Here is a 13,064-nt window from a genome sequence, read left to right on the forward strand (position 1 = left end):
GTCCCTTCCTGGGACCCAGGCCACACCCACCTACACATCTCCCAAGTCTGTTGTCAGCAGCTGGACCCAGGTGCCTTTTGCAAACCAGGGGCTCTGTGTGACGTGCTCTGGTGAAAGGAGAGCTGAACTCAAAATGGGGTTTTTCTCCTTCCTCTGATTAGCCTAACTCATAAAATATAACTGAAACATCCAAGATTTTAGTTACACATTTGGCCACAGAGATACAGAATGTTAACATTGTAAAATCAGGCCGGGCGCGGTGGCTCAAGCCTGTAATCCCAGTACTTTGGGAGGCCGAGACGGGCGGATCACGAGGTCAGGAGATCGAGACCATCCTGGCTAACATGGTGAAACCCCGTCTCTACTAAAAAAACACAAAAAACTAGCCGGGCGAGGTGGCGGGCGCCTGTAGTCCCAGCTACTCGGGAGGCTGAGGCAGGAGAATGGCGTGAACCCGGGAGGTGGAACTTGCAGTGAGCTGAGATCCGGCCACTGCACTCCAGCCCGGGCGACAGAGCGAGACTCCGTCTCAAAAAAAAAAAACATTGTAAAATAACATATTATTAAAGCCTTTTAAAGAAAAACATTTTCCTAGTGTTTAGTGTATCCAGTTTCATGTTTTTTCTCTGAAAGGCTGTAGTGAAAGGAATCAGAAGAAAGCTCATTCATGCCCCTGTGCTTCCTCTGTCAGATTGATGGTTCTACACTGCGGACATTGTGTTTGCAACATGGGCCTCTCATCACATTCCACCTGAATCTGACTCAAGGCAATGCCGTGGTCCGGTATAGCTCCAAGGAGGAGGCTGCCAAGGCCCAGAAGTCTCTGCACATGTATGTTTCCTCACAGCCACCTCAGCGCTCCAAGTAGCTCCACATCCCCCAGGGCATTAGGTTGGGGGTGTTGCAGGGGTGTCCTGAGCCGCCATAGCAGCATTCCGCAGGCTGGCCACCCTCCCACTTCTGGAGGCCGGAGGTCTGACACCCAAGATGAAGGTGTGGGCAGGGCTGGTTTCTCCTGAGGCCTCTCTCCTTGGCTGTAGACAGCTGCCCTCTCCCTCTGTTCTTACATGGTCATCTCTTTGTGCATGTCGGTGCCCTGGTCCCTCCTTATAAGGACACAGTCATGTTGGACTAGGGCCCACCCATGTGACCTCATGTAACTAACTTAATTACCTCTTTAAAGACCCCATCTCCAAACACAGTCACATGGGGAGGTACTGGGGGTTAGGACTTCAGCAAAGGAATTGGGGGAAGGCGACACAGGTCAGTTCCTCACAGGTATCTTGAGACTTATTATTGGTTTTTTCTGCTGCTGAGTTGCTGTGTCTACTCCCCTCTCCCTGTGACTCATTCCTACACAGGGCCCAGCAGCAGTCCTCACAGCCAACCCTTCACCCTAACGAAAGGTGGCTTTTGATAGAAGTATGAGTAGACCTGATCAGTAACATCACTTGAGACATGGAACCTAGAAATTAGTCATTCCTGTTTTTAGCCCAGGATGCAAATGACACTGACCCTAAATGAGCCCACATTTAATGGTGTGTTCATGCACTTGAAGATGTACTCTCTGTACCAGTACGGTGTTGCTGCTAGAAGTCTGAACTGAGTAAAACCTTCACAGTCTGGGTTTGGAAATAGCAATGGCAAAACAGAAGCCACACGATGGCTTCCAGGTAGCCTTTCCCAATACAGAGACAGAAAGCCAGTGCCACGAACTTAGCAGGACTTGGGGTGGCCCCGCTCACGTGCCCCATCTTGCTGTTGCAGGTGCGTCCTGGGAAACACTACCATCCTGGCCGAGTTCGCTGGCGAAGAAGAAGTGAATCGCTTCTTAGCCCAAGGCCAGGCGCTGCCACCCACCTCCAGCTGGCAGTCCAGTAGCGCGTCCAGCCAGCCGCGGCTCAGCGCAGCGGGCAGCTCCCATGGCCTGGTGCGCAGCGACGCTGGCCACTGGAATGCCCCGTGCCTGGGTGGCAAGGGGAGTAGTGAGCTGCTCTGGGGCGGGGTGCCCCAGTACTCCAGCAGCCTGTGGGGCCCGCCCAGCGCCGACGACAGCAGGGTGATCGGCAGCCCCACCCCTCTGACCACCCTGCTGCCTGGGGACCTACTCAGCGGGGAGTCCCTGTAGGAGCTGCCATCATCAGCATCAGGAGAGCCGACCCCTCCCGGGACCCCTCCCAGCTGGGCGGCCCCACAGACCCGCTGGAACCCAGCAGCGGCCACCCTTTTGAGTACCTCTGTCCAGGACTGAAGACGAACCTTGGCCACAGTCCTTGCGAACTGTTCGCAAAACAGTGCGGGCTGCGGTGGGTCAGCGTCACATGCTAATGACAGGATGTTCCTCATAGCTTTTTATTTTGTGTGTCTTATGTTTGTATAGTGTGTTGTCATTTTGATTTTTTTTTTTTTTAAAGTATAAAAGCTGCTTAGAATAGTTCTATCATGAAGGGCACTTTTCAGATTGTGGGCTGGAAAGGGTTATTTTATCTGTGGGGGAGGGAGGGAGACGTGAAGCCTATTTAAAATGAGCCTGTGACGATTATGCACATTACCAGAGGCGGCCGGTAATCAGGGCAGAGTCTGGTGTGGACCGCCGGGCGCAGAGCGGCTCCGCGGTGGGAGCTGAGCGGAAGGCGTGGGCTGCGATCTGCTCTCTGTTCCCCTGGATCCGCCTATGCACATTACCCTTGTTTCATTACTTTTTCATGTCATTTTTTTATCCCAAAAAATATTTTTTAAAAGTTAAAAAAAGACATATCAAACATGCAAATACTTGAATCCAGCAGGCCAATAGTGAAATGTGAACACTTTCTAATTCTACACTTCCAGGTTGACATCAGTACACAGAAACAGGCTCTAGGAAAAATTTCTAAGTTCATAGCCTCCGTGTGTGTGTATGTGTGCGTGTTGAAACAGAAGTGTGTGTGCGTATGTGGCGCGTGCTCCTGCACGGCGTGCATTTTCTTTGTGTGTGTGTTTGAAAGCGTGTGAGGATTTAACTGTGGGTTTTCCCTTGTATTCAGTATATGCTTTTTTTTTTTTTTGGCGCATTGGTCAAACGTTTGTTATTATTAGCTTCTAACTTTGCACTGAGTGTCCTCGCCCTTCCTTTAGCTAATCCTATATGTTACAGAGAATTCCTAGGACAGGGCTGGTGACAATTCATGTGTAAATGTTTACTCAAGGACTCTGTGACTGCGTTTGAAAAGTACAGTGTATATCTCTGGAGAAATAATATGTATACCTACCTTTAGCAGCTTTTTATTGTGGACTAATGCAAGAAAATTATTACCAGAGTATTGCACCATTTTTCCATTTGGAATATAAAGTTAAAGAGAAAAAAAAAAAAACTTGTTGAACTGTGGCCATAGATACTTGTAAAGAATGGATGGTTCCGTGGAAGGAACAGAAACAAGCACTTGGGCGTGGGTTGGGACTGCTTTTGGGGGAGCCTGGGGTTTGGGCTCCCACCTGTTTACAGACCTTTTTTTCTCCTTCAGACTTTAAAATTTTAAAAATTTAAAAAGGAATTAAAAAAAAAAAAGACTTCCGTCGTAAAGAAACCTATTTTCAGAATGCAGATGCGCTCCTTCAGAGCTCTGGACGGGACAGTGCTGTTCCCTCGGCCATCGTCGTGGACTCTGTCGATTGCTTTCGCCCCTTCGTCAAGGTGACAGGCGTTGTGGCCACTGTCTTGCACATGCCGGACGCGCTCTCAGGAAAGCCAGGGCTCCCGAGGGCAGCTCCACACCATTTCATGTATTTTTAAACCCAACTCCTAGCACTGAAGATGTTATTTAAAAAAAAAAAAAAAAAAAAAAAGACAAAAAAATGAAAAAAAAGAAAAAGGAAAAAAAAAACACAAAGAAGAAAAATACCTAATCTCTAATGTGTAGCAGTTACATATTTACCAAATAATGGACTCAAAGAAATAGATGTTTGAAGAGTGCTTTATATATTAAAAATTGCTTTATGTTTTAAAAATGATCAATGTTTTGATTGTTTTGCAAGGAAGAAAGACAATGGAATAACATACCCTCGAGTATGTTTTAAAATATATATATATGAACATTGTGCTCCCTGCCTGCTTGATCAGGAAACTTGTGCATTACATTTTTTTTAATTAGCTTTTTAATGGTTTTATCAAAAAAAAAATACAAAAAAAAAAAGTCCTGCAAGATTGCAGATCCACAAAAGCTGGTTTTATAGAGGATCATGAACTATGCACAAACTGGGTTCAAGACTTTTTTTCTCAAGTTTAGTAGGATATTTAGCAAAACCAACCTTCCTCAGAGTGACTGCATCTCATTGCCATTATACATGCGTTCTATATATTTGATGGACATACACACCTGCGTATGTATATCCAATATGTGTGCGTGTGAGCGTGCGTGTGCGTATGTGCGCCCGACATACCACTTCCCGTGCTGCCGGCGAGCATTGAGTTGTAGAAAAACTCTTGTTTTAAAATTGGGGATGGAAGTCAAGAATATGTTTGTTTGTTTTGGGGTTTTGTTGGGTTTGTTTGAGGCTTTTGTTTGTTTTGTTTTGGTTTTTTTGACCTTTTATTTTGAACTTAGTATGTCTGTAACTCTGAGATTAAAAAACAAGTTTGTGGCTCTTAATGTTTTCCTCATAGAATGTGATTGTTGAAGAACATGCATCGAAAGTTGCTTTCGAAAGTACAACGCTTTATCGAATCTTAATAAATTGCAATTTTTTTTCTTGGCTGTTCAAAGTAATGTGTTTTTCATTTTTCAAAACAGATACTATGGATGTCTACTTTGCACGCTGCGATGGGGAGAGCTGTCCCGCTGCGTGCATTCCCTCTGTAATTTCCTCAGAGCTCAAATACGTACCTCTCTCATGAGTGAACTCAGACTTCCTGTTGTTTTGCTTTCTATCATTTGCTTTGTGGTTTTGCTGTAATATTGAAATCTTAATCGTTGAGAGGCACAACCAAGCTTTCTATCTAGCTCTCCACCCCCGCAGTCCATCCGAGTCTGTTCATCTGGTAACTTCTGTTTGGGATGGCAGCAAGAAGAGGCTGGTGGGGCCCGCCTGGAGTCCTGGCAGAGGAGTGCCACTCACTTTTGCCTAGGGTCCAGTTTGGGCTTAAAAAATACTCAAAGAGAAGAAGAATGAGGGTTTTTTTGTGTTTCCTAGACATTTTATGCATTTATTTTTGTAAAATCACCTTCACTAACTTTCACCGAGCACTTTGAGCACAGTGGAACTTCGGAAGCAGCACCAACCTCACCCCAGAATCTCAGTTGGCATAGCTAGAAACTGAGTCCCTTCCTAAGGCACTGGCCGTGGCCTTCACGGTGTCCAGTCAGTGCCACCGGTGTGGCATTGGTGTTACAGACAGGCCTCTGAAGACAAACCAAGCACCCTGGCGGCCCCTCACTCACACTAAGCAAAGGTCTTTTTTCTGTCTCCACTCCCTGGGGAAAGGTCAAAGGTGGACCTGCCCACTTTGAGTCAATTCCTTCAAAAAGATGGGACCCGCACCCTGCCACAGGCTGCCCCCCCCCACCATGGGGAAGGTGGGGTGCTGCTGGCTCTGACCATCCTCTTTTGGAAATTGAGAAGGAAAGCATTGAGTGGGACCTAATCCGGAAAAGAAATTAAAGACCAGAAAAGGAAGCTGGGAATGAAACTCAAAATGCACCTGAACCTGGAAGCGGCAACCCTCAGCTCTGCGCGGAGCCTCAGCGAGAGTTCCTTTTGTGCCTGCATTAGGATGGAGCAAACAGCACCCATGCCTGTGCGCTGGGAGAACAAGGTCAGCGCTCAAGGGCATGCAAAGGATGTGGCAGGCTTCACGTAGGAGGTGGCATCTGCCCTGGGCCTGGGAGACCAGGTTGGATTTTGACAGACTGGCAACTCGGGGGACAGACGGGGAGCAGTGTAAGCTAAAGCCCCATGTAGGGACCCCACACAAAGACCTTGTGGGCTTCCAGGGCACCATCTCCACCCATGGGTGGGAAGAAGGCTTGAAGAAAACAGGTTCTTCACCTGCATCTGTGGATATTTTTTTTAGGTTTATTAATTTTTATTTTTTTAATGACAGGTTCAGACCTGCCCTTTGTGGTTTGCGCGTTTGTTTAATACAGTCTCCGTCTGCCAGGCTGGAGTGCAGTGATGTAATCTCAGCTCACTGCAACCTTGACCTCAAGGCTGAGCTCAAGCGATCTTCCCACCTCAGCCTCCCAAGTAGCTGGGACCACAAGCATGCATGCACCACCCCACTCAGCTCATTTCATTGTTTATTTTTGTGGAGATGGGGTTTCACCATGTTGCCCAGGCTGGTCTCGAACTGCTGGGAATACAGGCATGAGCCACTGTGCCCAGCCTCTTTTTTTTTTTTTTAAACTATTTTGGCAACATCATGGCAGAAGGCTAAAGGCAGAAGGCAGGGTGCCCAGCGGCTAGCAGTGTGGCATGCCAAGAAGGCTGTTCCAGTGGGGGAGAAGTCAGCAGACGCAGAGGCGTTATGGTGTGCCTCGACTGAGTGTGTGTTCAGTGAAGAGGGAAAACGGAGACAGTGGGGCATCCCAGGAAGATCCTCTGCATGAGTGCAGTGTCTACGGATGGACCAAGAAAACCTACGCAGGATCCAGATGGAAACACAGCTGCTTAGCTCTGCATATCAGTGCTCAGAGGAGTTGTGGCTGATGGGCTCCTAGTGCAGGACTGGCCCCCGAACAGCAGCAAGTGTGGTATGCCTGGCCCCCAGGTCGTCATGAAAACCAGACGCAGACACTCGGGAGGCTGAGGCGGGAGGATCACCAGAGCCCAGGAGGTCGAGGCTGCAGTGAGCTGTGATCGTGCCACTGTACTCCGAAGCCCCCAAGCCCACGGGCGTTTGTGACAACCTGGTAGTTAGATGGGCCCAAACCAGGGGTTCTCAGCCTTGGCCCATGTTAGAATTAACTGAAATTTTTAAGATAATTCACATCATGCCACGCGCGGTGGCTCATGCCTGGAATCCCAGCACTTTGGGAGGCCAAGGCGGGCGGATCAGGAGGTCAGGAGATTGAGACCATCCTGGCTAACACAGTGAAACCCTGACTCTACTAAAAATACAAAAAATTAGCCGGGTGTGGTGGTGGGCGCCTGTGGTCCCAGCTACTCAGGAAGCTGAGACAGGAGAATCGCTTGAACCCAGGAGGCGGAGGTTGCGGTGAGCCAAGATTGTCCCATTGCACTCCAGCCTGGGCAACAAGAGTGAAACTCTGTCCCCCCCGGAGAAAAAAAAGAAAATCACATTCAAAATTTTAAAGATAATTCACATCCAAATCAACTCAAAAACAATCTCTGGGGGTGGGCCTCAGGCACCAATGTTTTGTTTATGTTGAGACAGGGTCTTGCTGTTGTCCATGCTGGATTCAAAACACCCGGGCTCAGCAGGTGCAGTGGTTCACACCTGTAATCCAAGCACTTCGGGAGGCCGAGGCAGGCAGATCACTTGAGGTTAGGAGATCGAGACCAGCCTGACCACGGTAAGACCCCATCCTAAAAATACAAAGATCAGCCCTGTGTGGTGGCATGCGTCTGTAATCCCAGCTATCTGGGAGGCTGAGGCAGTGAGCCAAGATCATGCAACTGCACTCCAGTCTGGGCAACAGAGCAAGACTCTCTCAAAAAGCAAATAAACCGAAACTCTTGGGCTCAAGCAATCCTCCACCTCAGCCTCTGGAGCAGCTGCAATTACAGACACGCGCCACCGCCTCAGCAAGTACCAACGTTTTTAAAACCTCCCCGGTGGGTTCTATTGTGCAGCCAAGGCTGAGAAGCAGTGGCATCGCGGAGTCTTGTCATTCAGCCTGAAATAGCACCAACTTCCCATCCACTCGAACAACAGTTTGCAGTTTCCAGGTCTTAGGCTGTTCTCGTCGGGCAAACACCTCAAACGGGTGCCAGGCATGGTACACAGCACACGAACTGTGTCACTTGATACAGCAGCCCCATGAGGCGAGGATCTGGGAAGTCACAGAACACGCCCCAGGGCACCCAAGGACACGCGGAAGCCCAGGCCTCCAGCACACAAGGGCTGCTCCGAAGAAACACAGGAAGTCCTCGCTGGAGGGTCTGTGGCCACAAGGTGGGGCCACAGACAGAACCAGTAGGAGACAGAGAGGACAGGCTCACCCAGCCGTAGGGCCTCTGGCTGGACATCCAGTGGGAGTGGACACCGCCGTCTCAAGGCAGAATTCCCTCTGTGGGAAACCTGGGTTTTTGCTCTTGAAGCTTTCAGCTGATGGGATGAGTCCCACCCACATTCTCAAGAATGATCTTTAGGTGTAATCGACTGTAGTTGTTCACCACATTCCAGCAGCACACGATCGCAGCAACACCTCGGCTCCTGTTGAGATCACTGGGCCCCACAGCCTGGCCTGGTTGACACAAACGACTAGCACACACGGTAATTCTCCAGAGATATCTGGGGCAAATTCTTCCACTTCCCTGCCATAGCAGCTGGTACTGTGCTTTGTGAGGCTGGCAAGATGGGCTCAACAGGTCACCACCAATGATCATGTTGTCAAGCCAGCAGTGGCAGGCATACGTCCCCAGCCAGAGAGGGACCGTGATGGTTTGGAGGACGGCATCTGCACCGATGGGGGCCAGAAACCCTAGGTCAGTCACTCTGGACCATCAATCACTTTCTGGACTGCCCACGCAGCTTCATCCAGCAGCGTTCATGCCTGAAGACGCTGCCACCAGCGGCCGCCCAGAATCAGCACCAGCTACTTGCCGAGGTCCAGAAGCACCACTTGGCTCAGATCCACCCAGATGGCCAACTCTGTGGGGCCCCGGTGGCAGCACCCAGATGTCTGCAGAGCACAGGAGCATTCCCGTGGAACTGGGTGGGCTAGACCCAGCGCGGGGTCTGCTAACAGCCAGTGGCATCTCCACCTGGGTCTGACCCTTTTCTGGGCCCATCACTCTCCAACTGTTTCCCCACCCGGGCTCATTCCCCCAATCCGAAGCGCAGCTCCTGCAGACATGAACCCTGGGCCGTGACAGCCTGGTCTCCGCAGGCCTGGAGCACTGGGGCCGTGACGGCCTGGTCACCGTAGACCTGGAGCACTGGGGCCGTGACGGGCTGGTCCCCGCAGGCCTGGAGCACTGGGGCCGTGACGGCCTGGTCACCGTAGACCTGGAGCACTGGGGCCGTGACGGGCTGGTCCTCGCAGGGCTGGAGCACTGGGGTCATGATGGGTTAGTCCCCGAATCCCTGTGCCCGCCCCCCACAGCCTAGGGTTTTCGGTATCCCACAGGCTCCTCAAACTCAGCCCAGTCAGACCCAGGGTCACCACACCCCAGCCAACTGCTGGCAGCCAGAAGCAGGGAGCCAGCCCCGCCTCACCAAGCCCTGTTCGCCTCCAAGCCCAGGTGCTGGCTGCCTATGCCTGGGAGGCAACTGTCCCCACAGCTCACTTGCAGCTGGTGTGTTTCCCTCCAAGCCCCTCTCTGAATGTGCCTCCTGTCCAGTGATGCCTGGCGCACCGCTCTGGTCGCGATCCTTGCCTGCTGGGCTCACTTGTGCGGTGTAAACCCCTTCTGGGCGCAGGTTGGGGCTGGTCAAAGGCAGGGAGCGGATCAAGCCCTGGCACGATCCAGTTCCTGCCATCTGGGGCTTGGCCAGCAGAGGGCGCCCCCACACCAGCTGAGGTTCCCACGACCCAGGACGGTGCCTGGAGGTTGCCCCAGGGCAGCGGGAACAGGCCCTGGGCACGGTGCTCAGGCACAGGCTCCAGTCACAGGCACGGAGCCCCAGGGGACAAGCCCATCTGCAAAACCCCTTTAATCAGAATAAATAGAGTCCCAGGCAGGGCAGAGTTCACTGTGGATGCCCAAGCCGGATTCACCCACCCTTCTGGCTCCAGCCCAGGCGCAGCTGCGGCTTTCGAGAGGCGAGACAGTGTCTTCCTTGTCCTGATGTCCCAGCAGGGTCACTGGGAGGCACCAGTGTGGTCTCAGGGTGCTGGGCGGGCCCGTGAGGCCCATCGCCATCCCCCTAGTCATCCCGTTCCTCTGTGAGCAGGGCAGGGGGTGCTGCCGTCTCCTCGGTTGTCCCAACCCTGCCAGAAAGAGACGTCACTCACGGGACCCCGTCAACATCAACATCCCTGCAACCTGGCTGGGCACAGCCAGGGCCCGGCGAGGGACAGGCCAGGCGCCCCACAGCCTTTCTCCTGAGATGTATTTTAAGTCCCTGTCAAAATGGTCAGGCTCCGGAGGCCAGAGAAGGCTCTAGAGAGTGAAGGTGAGCACGGGGTGGGGGTTTTTGTAAGTCAAAAGCGATCGAGTGTCAGCAATGTCGTGGTGTAGCTCCAGTGGCAGCCCCACTGTCCAGCCCTGGACCCTCTCCCCCCGGGCTCATTGTCCCTAATCCCTCCACAGACCCTCACCTGCTCCTCTCCTCCCTCTCCTTCCTCTCATAGATGGAGTGAAGCTTGTTGATTAAGAAGATTTTGTCTTCCCCCTCCTAGAAAAGCCAGAACACAAAGGGGAGAAGAAGTCATCCATCAGCCCATCCAGAGCCAGCCTGTTCCAAACTGCATTTGAGGGAAAACTCATGAGGTACATTCAACATCACAAGCAGCAAAAAGGTAAAAGATGAAAGGGCCACCAAACAAGGACAAGGAAAAACCAAGAGCCAGGAAGTGGGCATATGTGTGGATCTAAGCTTCCTAGTGGCCAAAGTGAAAAGGGAAATATAATCAGCAGCCCAGAGCCGGCCTGATTCAATGTAAAACCGGCCCCGCCACTTACTGGCTCTGCCTTGGGTTACTAACTCTCTGACCTCAGTGGCAGCATCTGGAAAGGGGGATAATAACACAAGGCACAGGGTTTACGTGAGTTTCCTGCTGCCGCTGTAACGCGCTGTCAACTCGTGGCTTAAACCCCACCAGTTTCTCAACTTTCAGTTCTGCAGGTGAGAAGTCCAAAATGAGTCTCACTGGGCTCCAATCAAGCATCGTCAGGGCTACGCTCCTCCTGGGGGCTTCGGGGGAGAGTCCCCTTCCTCGCCTTTTCCAGCTTCTAGAGGCCCCTGGACTCCTTGGCTCTCAGCCCTTTCTCCACTTCAAAGCCAGCAGTGGCCGCTCAAGTCCCGCTCACGTGGCGCCACTCTGACCCTGACACTCCAGCCTCCGTTTTTCACCTGGAAGGACCCTGAGATCATGCTGGGTCACCATGAGAATCCAGGGCCATCTCCTATCCCAAGCCAGCTACCTTCAACCTTACTTCCCCAGCCACACAACATAACGTATTCACAGGCTCCATACAGTGTTAGGACAGGGACATCTTTGGGGCCAGTACTGGACTGACCCAGGGCTCTTTCGACAATGAAATGTGACAAGCAGAGGGGGCACTTAGCAAAGGACCTGATGCACAGAAACCGAGCATCAGTGCTTGGGTCAGACCGGGATTCCCTGCCGGGAACTTTCGCAAAGAGAACAGGAGTTCTGTCGAGAGCCACACGGATTGGCTCTGGGCACCTGGCAACCTGGCTCGGCCTAGGAGGGCCACTTAGAATACCTTTAAGAAGAGACCATAGGCCCTTATGCAACAAACTAAGTTGCTTCTATTGAGTTGCTGATGAGTGTGGAGGGGCCGTGGGCTTGAGTCATGCCGACCTGCTCGGGGAAAGCTCAGGCCGACAGCCCCAAAGCCTGAGGTCAGAGCTCCGCCTTGGGTGGACACTCCAGCCAGCACCCCCTGGAGAAAGGTCCTTCCCATCCCAGAGCAACAGTGGGTAGAGCTGGGATTCTCCCAGCACCACTCTGCATCCCCCGCCCCGGACCCACCTGGCCCTGCCTGGCCCCTGGGGGCTCTGAAATGCCACCCAGTAGGGCAGGAGCCACTTCCCACTTCCAGTATCTATGGCCAGACAACCACCGCAGCCAAGATGCCCGGCTTTCAGCTCTGTGTGGTGAAACGGGAAAGGCAGGAGATGGGACCGTGTGTATTGCAGTGTTTACAACCCAAGCAACGTGGGAGCCGTCCCATGAGCGCTTGGGACGAGCTGGGACGAGCTGCCTGGAGCCCTGGCTCCTGGCACCAACTGGCCAGCAGCAGGGTCACATGGCTGCTGAGGCCCACTGGCTGCACCCCACCATGCCCTCGCCTTGGCAGACACGAGCCGCTGAGCCCGACAAGCACCCCCCTAGCCCTAGTGCGGAGCACGCCTAAGGACCCTGGCACTCACCAGCCCCCGAGTAAAAACCTGCAGGAGGACAAACGGCAACGGGAGGGGACGGGGAACCCTGGGGGGAGGGCAGAGGCCAGCAGCAGGATGCAAGCCTGGAAAAGACACAAGACCTGCTTCGCGGGGACCCATTCCCCAGGGGAGAGGCCAGGCTGGGTGGCCCAGGGGGAAAAGTGCCTTGTCTCTTAACTTGCTGGCTGCACAGTGGGCAAGAAGGTCCCCTGGGCAGAGAGGAGCGGAGGGAGTGGGCATGGGGGCGAGCTGCCGGGTGAACACCCCTCCCGGGGGCTGCCCCTGGGGTGTGGGGTCTGATCCCCTTCTGCAGCTCACTCCTATGCCACAGCACGAGGGCCTCATCACCTCGCTCTGTCCCCCAGGCTGGAGTGCAGTGGCGCAGTCACAGCTCACTGCAGCCTCAACCCGGGCTCAAGCGATCTCCTGCCTCAGCCTCCCAAGTAGCTGGGACTACAGGCGCACACCACCATGCCCAGCTAACCTTTAAAATTTTTGCAGAGATGAGGTTTAGCTCTGTTGCCCAGGCTGGTCTCGAGCCCCCGGGCACCAGCCATCCTCCCACCTTGGCCTCCCAAAGTGTTGGGACTATAGGCTGAGCCACCGCACCCAGCCAAACATCGTTTTCTTCCTAAAAATGTTTTGGCCGGGTGTGGTGGCTCACACCTGTAATCCTAGCACTTTGGGAGGCTGAGGTGGGCGGACTGCCTCAGGAGCTGGAGACCAGCCTGGGCAACACGGTGAAACCCCATTTCTACTAAAATTACAAAAAATTAGCGGAGTATGGCAGCAGGTGCCTGTAGTCCCAGCTACTCGGGAGGCTGAGGCA

At 52.8% G+C, this 13,064-nt stretch overlaps 1 protein-coding gene and 2 long non-coding RNA genes across 4 annotated transcripts in view; 1 reads left to right on the top strand and 2 right to left on the bottom strand.

Moving 5' to 3' along the window:
• The window catches only part of TNRC6C (trinucleotide repeat containing 6C), a 110,865-nt gene extending 104,777 nt beyond the window's left edge, over nucleotides 1-6,088 (top strand). For both annotated transcript variants that reach the window (XM_011954117.1, XM_011954035.1), the window contains 2 exons: nucleotides 692-831; nucleotides 1,768-6,088. In XM_011954117.1, coding sequence (XP_011809507.1) covers nucleotides 692-831; nucleotides 1,768-2,128 — 501 coding nt within the window. In that variant the 3' untranslated portion in view covers nucleotides 2,129-6,088. The remainder of the gene's footprint in view (nucleotides 1-691; nucleotides 832-1,767) is intronic.
• LOC105520289 lies at nucleotides 4,671-6,845 on the bottom strand. Its single transcript, XR_001003111.1, has 2 exons — nucleotides 6,299-6,845; nucleotides 4,671-5,114 (listed from the first exon to the last, which is right to left on the bottom strand). It is a non-coding gene; the product is annotated as an uncharacterized LOC105520289 (long non-coding RNA).
• Nucleotides 6,846-9,795: 2,950 nt separating this feature from the next.
• LOC105520596 lies at nucleotides 9,796-10,828 on the bottom strand. The gene is made up of 2 exons (XR_001003161.1): nucleotides 10,422-10,828; nucleotides 9,796-10,091 (listed from the first exon to the last, which is right to left on the bottom strand). It is a non-coding gene; the product is annotated as an uncharacterized LOC105520596 (long non-coding RNA).
• Nucleotides 10,829-13,064: the final 2,236 nt, after the last annotated feature.

This window comes from Colobus angolensis, unplaced genomic scaffold (assembly GCF_000951035.1).
Source record: "Colobus angolensis palliatus isolate OR3802 unplaced genomic scaffold, Cang.pa_1.0 Scaffold1, whole genome shotgun sequence".
Lineage (NCBI taxonomy): Eukaryota > Metazoa > Chordata > Mammalia > Primates > Cercopithecidae > Colobus > Colobus angolensis.